General features: G+C 35.2%; 1 protein-coding gene across 1 annotated transcript in view; it reads right to left on the bottom strand.

The window, feature by feature from the left end:
* Positions 1-13,116, bottom strand: part of EYS (eyes shut homolog) — a 700,331-nt gene that overhangs the window by 594,193 nt on the left and 93,022 nt on the right. Inside the window, exon 11 of the mRNA XM_050973021.1 lies at positions 5,196-5,300. Coding sequence (XP_050828978.1) covers positions 5,196-5,300 — 105 coding nt within the window. The remainder of the gene's footprint in view (positions 1-5,195; positions 5,301-13,116) is intronic.

Genomic DNA, 13,116 nt, shown 5'->3' with positions numbered 1-13,116 from the left:
AATTGATGAAAAACATCAGATTATACTATTTATTCACACAAGATGCCTTGCTGGGTTGGAACACAGGTTTCAGACTCCTTGGCTTTCCAGTGTCATCTTCCAGACAGAGCTGCTATAGGTGGAGCATTTGGCTTTATCACAGTACTGTGCAGAAGGTATATTTAGGGTCTTTCCATCCTGCTTGTAGGATTTATTGTTACAGTACTTTACTCATATTTCAAGAATCTCATAAAAATTTTCTTATGTTACTTGTATTAATGAATAACCTGAATTTAAATATTTTAGAAATTTCTTCCTACAAACTTCATCCTTTGGTGCACAATAGACTAGAGGATGCTAAAATAATGAAGGTTCACATTTTTACTTTTCTTTTTCTTAAATCTGCTGATTCACAGTCTTGATGCCTGTGGGTGTGTGGTGGATTCATCCTGGATGGCTTCCAGACCTTTACCCAGCTATCTGCTTCCTTACTGCCTCTTGTCAGCAGGACAGGGAGAGAAAATTAGATTAAATATCTCATTGGTTGAAATAAAAACAGTGAAATCACTTACTAGAGAGAATTATGGGGAAAATGAACTCAGCTTGGAGAAAATGTATCTAATTTACTGCAAATTAAACCTAGAGTAGGATAGTGAGGAACAAAGCAAAAGCTTAAACATATTACACTTGACCTGACCTGCCTAAAGCTCAGAAATAATGCCTGTAAAATCTCCTGTACAAGGTCATCAGTATATAGCAGTATCCCATCACCCAAGCTATATTATTATACAATTATTTTCCTGAAAAAATATTTGCAGAAGATATTTATCTGAAAGCCATGCATGACTTTTACTAAGAGAGAAAAGGACTTAGGTAATGATTTCATGCAATATCTAAAGATATTGTCTGATTCTATTTGATCTATCTGTATATTATTCCCTTTTATCTTGAGCTGCAAAAATAAAGATCATGCTCTGTCACAAAAATCAGCAAAAGTAGACCCTGAAGAGTCCATTACTGAAAGTAACCTGTACCTTTTGATGCATGGGCATCAAAAGGGTCTACTTTTTGCTTCTCCTTCCTATGCTGTGTTAATAAAATGAGAATATAGTACAGGGAAATGAGAAAAACAAAACCAAAAGGAAAAAAAAAAAAAACCAAACCAACCAAACAAAAACGACAAACAACCCTCCCCCCACCAAAAAAAAAAAAAAACAACCCAAAATCAAAAACATCAATATCAATCCAAATTGCTTACAAGGAAATTATTTTGTCTAGTTATCTACTTCTAAAATTTGACTCTAGTTATTTCAGGTTTCCAGCAAAGCTGAGATACATTTATGTGAATTAATGATCTGTATGATTAAATGACCTCATTTCATCCTATTTAGTGACAATATCTTATCAACAGCAGGATGGACTACTGGAATAATTTCTAAGAAAGGTCTCAGCTGTATTACAGAGAATTTAATGGATTATTTTTAAAGCTGCTGAAAGGAGATTTTTCATATAAAAACAATGGTTTGAGTATTAAAATTGACCACATATGAAGAAATTGAACTACTTGAAAATAATTAATAAAGCTTAAGATATATTTTCATAAAATGAGCTCACACAATTAAATGCATATATTTTAGATTTTTTAAGTATGCAAATTTCTGATTTATTGACAAGGAAAAACAATTGTGGTTCTCAAGGATGAATGAACCCTATATGTAAATTTTAAAACTTAAACTAAACATTGAAGTTTTGAGGTCATTTTAATGGACTGTGCAGGCTACAGAAGCATTTGGGGTAGATCTGGGTAACTCTCTAGAAGACAAAACTGTCTTGGAAAGTTCATACAGACTTAAATATATTTGATTATTGTCTTAATATAGCACAGGTCAATTTGCACATTCTGTGTGCTTTTCTCACTTTAAGCTCTTATTAAGCTCTATAAAAATAAAATAAAACTGAAGGATCACAAGTCTCAATCAAAAGCAGTTTTATCAGATTATGAATCTTCTCTGACAATTTAATTCTCTTAACTCCCCCCAACAGTATATGCTAGTTGCTCTGCATTTCTTAATCACTCTACTTTATAAAGACACAGGATCTGAAAGATCCCACTTATTATCAGAAGCAGCCTAAGTATTACCATAACATTCTTGTTGAGTTAATGAACCTTGTTTATTAATCAGGCTAATCAGCTTGCTTTCTTCAGATACAACCAAATATCTACAGCACACAGTACTGTGAAGAATTCAGCCTTACATTTTTCATGTATCCTGTGTATAATGTGAGATCATCCATGCTCTCACTGGGCCAGGTATGCATTTTCCAGATGCAACACTGCATACCACAGGTAACCAGATGAGCTCTTAGAAAAATATATATCTTTATAATAAAAAATGCTAGTCTTACATTCACTTTGCATGGAAATTCTATAAGATAAAAGTTAAAAAAAAATCTCTATTTCCTTTCAAAACATATATATTTATTCTATGTTTACTGTTATACAGCATCTCTTCATTATTAAGCCATGTCAAGGTCTTTAGTTGAACTATCACTCATTGCTAATGCAAAACTCCACATCTGTCTTAGCTTAGCATTAATGTTTATGAAAGAAAAACCAAAAAGAAATTAATCCTTTCCTTCTAAATTGTACTTTAAGAGGACTCATGCTTTTTAAAATTCAAATAAATAATACTGCTATGCCATAATTTGAAGAAAAAAAATATTCAATGAATTTTAATGTATTCAACTCCTAACTGTGATTACCTTTTAATGTATGTAGCTTCTAACTGTGGTTACCCCTGAATTTTTAGTAAAGGGTAAAAAACAGTGCTGCTTACTTTTGACATGGCAGAAATGTTGACATATTTCTTGCCCAACTAACTTATTTAAGATGCATCCAGTGAAACAGAGTTACTATTAATCATAAAAAATAACCTAAATAAAATTAGAAACAGAACCTCCAATGAGGAGAGAGGAAAGATTTTTATATTCATTGTTTGTAACATATTTGATATTGAAAGGTCAATTTCAATAAAAATAAGGAGCAGATACTATTTTAGACAACAGAGGCAAAGCAGAAAAGTGCAAAGACAGCAGCTACACACCTAATGAATAAAAATATTATTGGTCTAGGCAGACAGTTATAGATACAAGTTTTTCATTTACAAGAACTTAATCACTAGGGAGTATCCAAATTTTTTTGTGTTCCCTTGTCTATTGCTGTTGAATACATGTGATTTATTACATATTTTTATTTTTTATTTACTCACTATTATTTAGTTGCTGAAAAGTCAACAACTACAGTTTCTCTGAGAAGCAAAACTTATTTTTTTAAAGAAATCCAGGAGCACACTGGCTGTCAATGAGAGTATGGGGGAAAAACTGTAATTTTTCACTTAAAGATTAACTCAAGTCAGCTGTGTTATCTTTTGAAGTGATGCTCTTGTTAAAACTGAGGAAGCAGTAAAAATATCCATTAACATAACGTCTTGTGATTTCAGGCAATTTACAGACATTATTTAATCACAGCAATGTATTTGAAATAGTTACATTTGTTTATCTGCACTTTCACCTAGAGAATATGAGCAGGGATATTAATTAATTTAGCCAAGGGCACAAATAGAATATGTTTCACATTTAGATTAAAATTCTCCTCTTTTTAGCTCATTGTTAGGTATTCACATCAGTACACAATTTTCCCCTTCTCCAATTCAGTTTGCAATCATATTAATAATGTAGCTGCAAATTACAGCAAGTCATAACTCCTTTCAGAAAAAACTGATCATTTCCACAGCTGACCCCTGGTTCACTATGAGGTTTTTATGATCATTTGACTGATTATGATGAAGAACCACTGGTATATACAGTATTTTTAAAGAATCACTAGAATGAAACTCATAATTTTAGTGTATATGTCCATTACATAAACTTCATTGTTCCAGATCCCCCACACACATTGGGAATTATTAGAAAAATTAATTGGGTAAGGAAACCTTATAAAGTGACTGTCTTTTTTTTAAAGAAAGTGACACAGATGATTGCTAATACAATGCCACAATTTTGTTTCCTGTCACTGGCATGCATTTTGCTGTATGAAAGAGTTCTCCTTTTAGATCTGTGCAAAATAGAGGTGCAGCATGCTTCTGTGTAAAATCCACTGTAGATAAAAGTCTTGGTGAATACCAATAAGAGTCAAACACTGATGATAGCAAAGCAGTGTATTGAATGGGATAATCTCCATCTCAGAAGAACAAAGGAGATAATGTTTGTGTTAATATTTTTCTACAGCCTTTATTCAGTGTAACACCTGGCAGGCTTACATTCAAGCAACAAACTTGATAGCATCGCCTTATCTTTAGAGATATAACTCAGTATTGTCTTCAGTTCCCAACTCAGCAGACACCGACCTTAAGGCATTTAAGGATCTTATGTTATTAAATACATTAAAAAGTTGTTCAGTTTGAGAGGGTTCATTGGAGACCTGTGATGTCACTCTGACATTTCCAGGCTTTCCTGATCACCATTAGTTTATCTTCAAAACACCACAGTACTATACGTACTTCTTAGTCCATAACCATATAAAATTTGTTTTCTTTTCTTGACCTTAGTTTCCATAGTAACAACGAGCTTATAAATGTACACATACAAACAAAAACCATTTTTGAAATTATCACTAATTTATCATCCATATTTATGAATGAACTTGCGAGTTGCAAAATCGGTACCCCAGGCTCCTTCAAAGCAATTTCTAAGGTTAGGAGTTTCTAACCCACCCTTTTCTACGTTTTCTTAGTCAACACAAAATAACATAAAAATCTCAAATTAAACAAGATATATATATAATTAGCAAAGCAAAAATTTCAGTATCATATATCTTTCTCCCTAATTTTTATTGGTGTCTTTGTGTTGTTCTTATTTCATTTGCCACCTGGGCTGATGCATTTTGGATGTCCCTTATATCCTCTAGCATATCTTCAAACTTTTTAAAATACCTTGCATACTTCAGGACATTTCAGATACCACAAAGATCAGGCAACCAGACTGAGGTCATACAAACTTTAGAGAAATGTTCAGTTCCTTTGGGAATTAGTAGTTTGGCCAGTAGAATAGGATTTGGAAGATTAGGGGTTTTATGTAAGACTTTATAGCACTTGAGTAACAAGTACTGTGTCATATTGTGCCAAGGTAGGAATTATATAAAAAGTATAAATGCTTACCAAAGGGGCAATTGCATTTGAAGCCACTTATGTCCTCTTGACAGGTTCCTCCATTCCAACAGGGTCTGTCTTGACACTCATTGATGCGAACAGAACATGTTTCTCCTGAAAATTTGAATTAAAAATAAAAAAGGACAAATATGCTGACATATTGAAATCATAGAGATTTATTTGCAATGAAAAAAGTCTATGGGATTGTCACAGTCTACATGGTGACCCCACTGGCCATGGTACACCATACTACTGATAGACCCCCTGTGTGCCATGAATTTTTCTGCTTCACTGGTTACAGGGAAGTCTATTTTGACAGGCAAAGTTGGAGGCATTACAATCAGGAAAATAGAAAGCTTTCCTACTGAGGTTATACAGACTCCCAATGATTTTTTTTTTCCCAGTATACAAATTTACAGCATTCGAGCAATTTTTGTCCAGTTTTGTCAATAATTTTCTATCATTTTGCTCTCTGACATCTTTAAAGCAGAAATGTGAAGTATCACTGCCTATGAAAATCAGGCCAACACTAATCTACAGACATTTATGTGCAATAGAACAGTTCAGCCTATGTTCCACAGCAAGTTGTCAGTACTGTAATATTGGATAAAGGAGGAGTAAGATCAAATCAGTAAAGAACATTTAATAAGGCAAAACGCAGACAAAAGGGGATGAAACAATTAAGAGCAAATCTAGGAAGTATAGTGAAAAGTAGATTTTTAATCTACAAAAGTGATTGCTTTGATATGTAACAGGAAATGCTGTTTCCAATATATTGGGTTTGTGTGGCCTGATTTTGGTAGAAGGAAGAGCACAGGGATGGCTTCTGTGAGAAGGTGCCAGAAGATTCCTTCATGTACAAGAAAGCCAATACCAACCAAGTCCAAGATGGACATGCTGCTGGCTAAGGCTGGCTGGACCAATTAGAGATGGTGGTAACACCTCTACGATAAGACATTTAAGAAGAAAGAAAAAAAGTTCTTGCACATTTGAAACTGCAGCCAGAGAACAGCTGAGTCAGAATATGTCAGGGGAACAGCTCTGCAGACACCAGGGTCAGCAGAGGGGCAGGAGGTGCTCCAGACACCAGAGCTGAGATTCCCCTGCAGCCTGTGGTACAGCCCATGGTGAGGCAGCTGTGCCCCTGCAGCCCTTGGAGGAGATCCATGCCAGAGCAGGTGGTGTCTGAAATGAAGCTGTGAACCCTTGGGAGCTCCATGCTGGAACAGGCTCCTGGCAGGGACCTACAGCCCCTTGGACAGAGGAGGGGCAGGGTTCCTGGCATGACTTGTCACCATGTGTGGGGCCACACTGGAGCAGCCTGTCCTTGAAGGACTGCATGCCATGGGAGAATGACCCATGCTGAAGTAGTTTGTTGAAAGCTATTTCCTGTACAGTGGACTCATGTTGGAAAAATTCATGGAGAACTATTTCCCGTTGGAAGAATCCCATGATGGAGCAGGGAAAGGACTCCTCTTCCTGAGCAGCGGGAGAAACCACAGATGATGAACTGACCATAAATCCATTCCCTGTCTCCCTGTGCTGTTGGCAGGGAGCATGTAGAGCTGGGAAGGAGGAAGGGGTTTTTAAAGGTCTTATTTTACTTCTCATTATCCTGCTCTGATTTTATTAGCAATAAATTCAATTAATAGCTCTAATTCTAGTCTGTTTTGCCTGTGATGGTATTTGGTGAGTGATCTCTCCTTGTCTACACCCATGAACCCTTTGTTATATCTTTCCTCCCCTGTCCAGTTGCAGAGGGGAGTGATAAAGAGGATTTGATGGGTGCCTGGTGTCCAGCCAGGGTTTACCCACTACATCCAGCCATAGGAATATGGAGGTGAATCACCTTCAGTAGTTATAACAAGTCAGCAGTATGGAAAGCATGCTGGGCTTTCTGTGTATCTTACAGCAGAAGATAAAAAGAAACAAATGCTGATATTCTTCTGAATTCTTTCCATGGTGAAAATAATTTGATCTCTTCTCTGCAGCACACCTGCATGCTCTCTCATAGAATCATATGAACCAGGACTCTTGGCTCTCAAAACCTGTATCTACTAGATACAAAATGTCTTCTTGGGAGAAATGAAGCACCAAGATTCTCTTCCACACATAAACTTGTGATAGAAGGGTTCCTACAAGGTTTTTTTTTTGCCTCTAAACATGTTCTGCATTTTCCATAAGATTTGAAGATATATGTATGAAAAGAGGGAGAAAAAGCATAGTCTAGGGAGAGTCCAGGTAACTCAGTAAACTGGAAAGCTTTCTGCTAAGAGCAGCTGCTGAATGCTCTCTAACATATGCCGTGGCACCAGTGAGCATTACAGCAAGGACTGGCCAACATATAAATTAATTTCCAAGTTCTTTAATTTTTTTAAAGAATTTTCTTTGAAGTGCTGATAAGGTAATGGCACTATATGCAACCTTGCTGATCTAATTCTGGTATTTTGCATTCCTTTTTCTTTCCTGTTCAGGTCCCTGATTATGGTGGGATTATTATTTATCTCTTTTGAGAGAGATAAATAAAAATGCATTGGCATCTGTTCCTCTGGATAGGCAGGTGGAGAGTAGCACAAATAGCACAAACAGCATTTCCTGCAGAAGTAAATTGTCTGGCCACAAGCCATGGGCAAGCTGAAGTGTGTACTAGACAAAACTCCTTGAAACAGATTCTTTCACGACCCTTGAATTGTTAAAGGTTAAAGCAAATGCAGTTTCAAGGGAAATAATAGAATGAGAGCATCATCATATACTGATGATATCTAAAATAACATGCAAGGGGGAATTTAGGAAATCATGTTCTCAGAGTACAAAGGTAATATGTGGGCAGTATTTAAAAATATTTCAGAGGGAATCAAAGAATCTATGAAGCTACTGTGAGACCATATTTTATGAGTATTTGAGACATGAAAAAAAGCTGGACAGATGTAGAGAAGCCTTTTTTTATTTTCAGTATGCAGCTCCTCTCAACTATTTGAAATGTATGATGAGAACCTTCTTTGAAAGTCAGATAGAAATTGTTAATTGGCTACAAATCACTTTCATCATCAAAGTATGTTAATATATTTTTTTGCTTATGCTTTTAAGGTTAAAATTAATACAACACATTCCAAACATAATTACTAGTATAACATAATATTTAATTAGCTATTTAATAAATCATAGCTTTAGGTCTAAGATCCTATACATATTAAAGGCATCATATCACCAATTTTGAAGTACAAAGAGAATGCTAAAAATTACTGTGAGCCAACTATACTTCTATTAATGCTATAGAATATTTTATGCTGTACAAAATTGCAGTGTTCTCAAATATATATCAGATAGTTACAGGAAAGTCTGTCACTTGCAAATTTCCTTGCATGATCTTTAACAGCAACATTTTTCTACTGGCACACTGATGATACACAAGACATTATTCTGCAGGAGCACAAAGGTGTTGAGAAGAACACAAGGAGCTGAAAAGGTGAATACTAAAAAATTAGCTAAGATATTTCATCATCCTCAGTGTTACTGATATCACTTATTCTCCTTAAAATAATCATGCTATTTTAGCAAATGGAGGGACTCTGAATTTCTCAGGTAAATATAATTACAGATGAAAGACAACAAAAATAATTAAGTTTCATAAGTCCAATGGATGAACTCTCATTGAATATTCCTTACCTTCAGAAGTGCAACTCAGTAAGATCATTAGATTGAAAGTCTGAACGTTTCAAAATTTGGATGTCTTTTTTCTGCTTAACCTAAAGACATTAACTTTGCACTTTATCTGAACTTATCAAACTATTGTTAGATTTTGTAGAATATCCAAAAAATTGATGGGTTTTTTGATATTGAAATAAGTTCAATTTCAAACCGTTCTCAAATATATTATTCAGAGATTAGAAAAATATCTGAAATTCATTCAGAAATTAGAATAGAACTGAAATAATTTGAGAGCTTATTTTCTTAAGGTAATACACATTATATTTAAAGTATCTCTTATTGAGTGCCACTACCACTATAACATTTCTATCTGAATCACAAAACACATGCAAAAAGATCAAAATACAAAGTTTCTTTTAAATACTGCTTATACCAACTTTTGCTTTAAAGGCAAAATGAAATATAAAGTTTCACAATGCAAAGGCACACAGAACGACCACCATGAAAAAAAGGATGTGTAAGAATATTTTTTTAAGTAAAACTCCTTACATGAGATATTTAAGACATAAAATTAATATTTCTATTCTGAGATCAGATGAAAAGCAAATTATTTAAAATTCTGCTTCATGTAATCTTAATGAAGTGCTATTAAACAAAAAAAAAAAAAAAAAAAAAGAAAAAAAAAAAGAAAAAAAAGCAAAACACAAGGGTTTTATAAAGTTCAAGAAGTAGCCAAAATACTGACCATGTATTTGGGGATTGTTTTCACAACACCCCTGTCTTACTGTCCAGCATTTTATAAGATGTGTATAATTGCAAAGCATTCCAGTCATGTACCTGATAATAAATTGTGAAATTCACTTGCTTGCTTATCAACCTAAGCTATTCTGTTAGATAAGAGATGCATCAAGTTGAGTAATGCTTCTGCTGACTTTGCAGAAAATGCAGTTATGAAAAAGAAAGACAGACGGTCCAGGTAAGGTTTTAGTAAACTTGACTGACATTTCTTTTTCTCAACTTTGTTGTTCTACACACTTGCTCATTTTTAAATTTACTTTGAGGTCTTTTCTGTCTTAGTTGTTGTAGTAGTTAAAAATCCAAAACAAATAAAAATTTTATTTACCTCTCACAGAGTAATCTTTTCTGTGAACACCTATTCCAGATAGAAAATTTATATGATGTGTCGAACAACTCCATCCTCTTAGCTTCCATGCAAGAGTTTTAACTCAGATAAAGTCTGTGACTCTTCAAATGTAAACTGCCCTGAGCCCAGCTCATCTATGTCCATGGGATTACATTCTACATTTGACAGTCTGCTCTGGCACAATGTGCCAGCAATAATAAATCTTCCCTAGCAGAAAAAGCCAGCCAGAGCCCCTGAAAAGGTTGCACTACCCAATGCCCTGAGCTGCAAACCCAGACAAGCCTTGAAATGTGGTGGAAGTGTGGGAGCAGACATGAGCTGTGCTTCTGGGGTGGTCTAGTCCTATCAAGATGTGAACTGTATGAATGGAAATGGAAGCAGGCGTTTAAAATGCAGAATACGTGTGAGAAAAAAATGAACCTGATTGCCTTTCTTTGTCAGCAAAACAAAGGATTTCATGTTTTCCAGATGACCCTGCTTCAGGCAATTCCCCTTAAGCAGCTATCAGAGTGCTGAGAGCACTGACATACCCAAATATTCTGCAGCAGACCCACCCAGGGGCTTCCTACAGACCTGCTTATTGCCAATGAGTTCAGCTGGGGTACTCTGATCTGCCATGCACTATTCTGTAGATGTTTTAATTTCCAATCCTGCTTCCCTCCCAGTCTCAAGAGTGATCTTAAGAGGTTTTGGGTTTTTTTTTTTCTTTTTGGATGGATCACTTATATGCATATTACAGATTTGTTTCTGGTTCTGTCTCCTACTACTTCTAACTTGATCCTGAATCTGATGCATTGCTTGCGCTGTCTGGGGCTTGTCAGGAACCCTGTTATCAGACACTGGTTCTGACTTCTCTGTGTCAATGCTGCAGAACTGTGCTTTGCTTAGTGATGGCAACATTGCACTGAGGTTAAACTTGGTTTCTAGCCTGTGATTCCTCTCGTGGAGCAGCCTTGATCTTGCTGCTCCCTGCAAACAGATTCAATCTTCATAATGTGTAATGGTGTCCATCACCTCTCCTAGACTTGATTTGCATAAGGGATTAGGCTTTAAACTTACTTGTGTCAAAAGGGATTGGCTTTCACATAACTTCAAGTGCTTTCCTTCAAGATTTGTTTTACTTGATGGCATGGAGGATATACAATTACACCTTTTACAGAAGGGGGAAACTATTTAAAAACATCCAATGAATGTAAAGCCAATTAATAATGTACTGAAAATACAAACACTAAAAATTTCGTCAGACTGCAGATATCACATGAACTTCTCCTGTGTATTTGTGGAATAAAATAGTAAAAACAAAGCCCAGAAATTTAAAGTAATGGAATTGTTTCAGAAAGCACACATGCCATTTTTCTCTTCTTGGGCAAAAAGAAGAATGATGAAGAGCATGACATTTAGAATATATGAATGTCAAACTCAAAAAGTCACTGTGAGGCCTACATTAGTAATGAGATTTAATAATGTTATTTATTAATTACACACAGGTGAAGCAATGACAGACTGTATTTTGCTATGTGGGGTACAGTATATATTCAGAATGAAGAGATTTCCCAAATCTTAACTCTACAATCAATATTATATAGATGCAAACCCTCGAGAGAAACCAGTGAGGCAACAGGCAACATTGCCTATCTGCTTAGAATTCTCAGTAACTGCCTTCACATTTTTGTGGGCACCTAAACAGAAAAGGGTTTTAATGAAGGACATGTTTAGATAAATATGGGTTTTGTACAAATAATTCCAAGAAGGGCTTCCTTTAAACCAGAAGTAAACAGAGTGCTATTTATTTAGACATACCAGTCATATGAAAGCTGGAATTATTTGATGCTGAACATTGATGTATTGAGATGCAGTTAACACAAAGATATGGGAGAAAGAACTAAGAATTAATCTGAATTAATTACTCTGAAACATTATGCTACATTAGAAGAACTGAAGCAGATGATGGCAATATAGAGGGTTACCAATGACCAAGAGTTAAGAAAGATTGAAAAGTTATTAACTTAATTTTTAAAATAATTTTTCAACTTCCAAGTTTGACATGTATGAAGTTCTCTTATAGGCAGCAGAGACTACTTTGATATTTCATCTGAAAGTGAATTTACTATTTATGAAGAAAAACTGAATACATCTGGATTAGTAAAAAAGCTAAATTATGGAGAAACAACAGAACAAACACACAAAAACGAGATAAGACTAAATGTGGTGGTTTTAGTTGTACACAGAGATACAAATCACTAATTCATAACATGCAATTATGACTGAACTTAAAATCTCTTTTGTAAGGGAAAATATCCCAGGATCAGAAACCCTCAGAGATTAGGAAAATGTAATTGCCAGGGTAGTGATAACATTTTTATAAGTTTAAACATAATTTTATTAATTCTTTGTGGTTTATACTCTGAAAAATCAGAACATATATTCAGTACATGTGGTAATGACTTATGCCTAATGGGTAATATTATGATATTTCTTTCTTTAAATTTTTTCCTTTTTTAAAATTTACTTCTATGGGAATGCTATTATATAATATCTTGTTGTATGATAAAATAAAGATTATTTTAAAGTGTTTTCCAGTAATATATAATTAAGTCATTTATATAAGCAAGTCCTCACAGTAACAGTTGCAGAATGGCTGAGATTGGAAGTGACCTCTGAAGTAATTTTGTCCAATTCCCCTGTTTAAGCTGGAACACCCTGAGCCAGTTTCAGATAGCTTTTCAGTAACTCCAAGGATGGAGACTCCATAGCCACCCTGTTCAATCTGTGGCAGTGCTCAGTCGCCCACACAGTAATAAAGTATTTTCTGATGTTCAGATAGCAGCATCTGTGTTTCCCTTTGTGCCCATTGCCTCTGGTTCTGTCACTGAGCACTACTGAAAAGAGCCTGGCTCCATCTTCTGTACACCCTCCCTTCAGGTATTTATATACATTGATAAGATCCCTCTCTGAGCCCTTTTTCTTCATGCTGAAGAGTTTCAGCTTCCTCAGCCTTTCCTCACAGAAGCTAAAAAGGACTAGATCCTCGATTGACTACTGGAATACACCACTGGTTACTTCTGAAAATGCTGACTCCATAACAAACATTTCCTCTGGACTTGGCTACTCCTCTGGTTTTCAGTTTACCTCACTCTA

This window comes from Serinus canaria, chromosome 3 (assembly GCF_022539315.1).
Source record: "Serinus canaria isolate serCan28SL12 chromosome 3, serCan2020, whole genome shotgun sequence".
NCBI classification, from domain to species: Eukaryota; Metazoa; Chordata; class Aves; order Passeriformes; family Fringillidae; genus Serinus; species Serinus canaria.
Note: the sequence above shows the minus strand (reverse complement) of the source record. Positions and strands in the feature narration are given on the sequence as shown.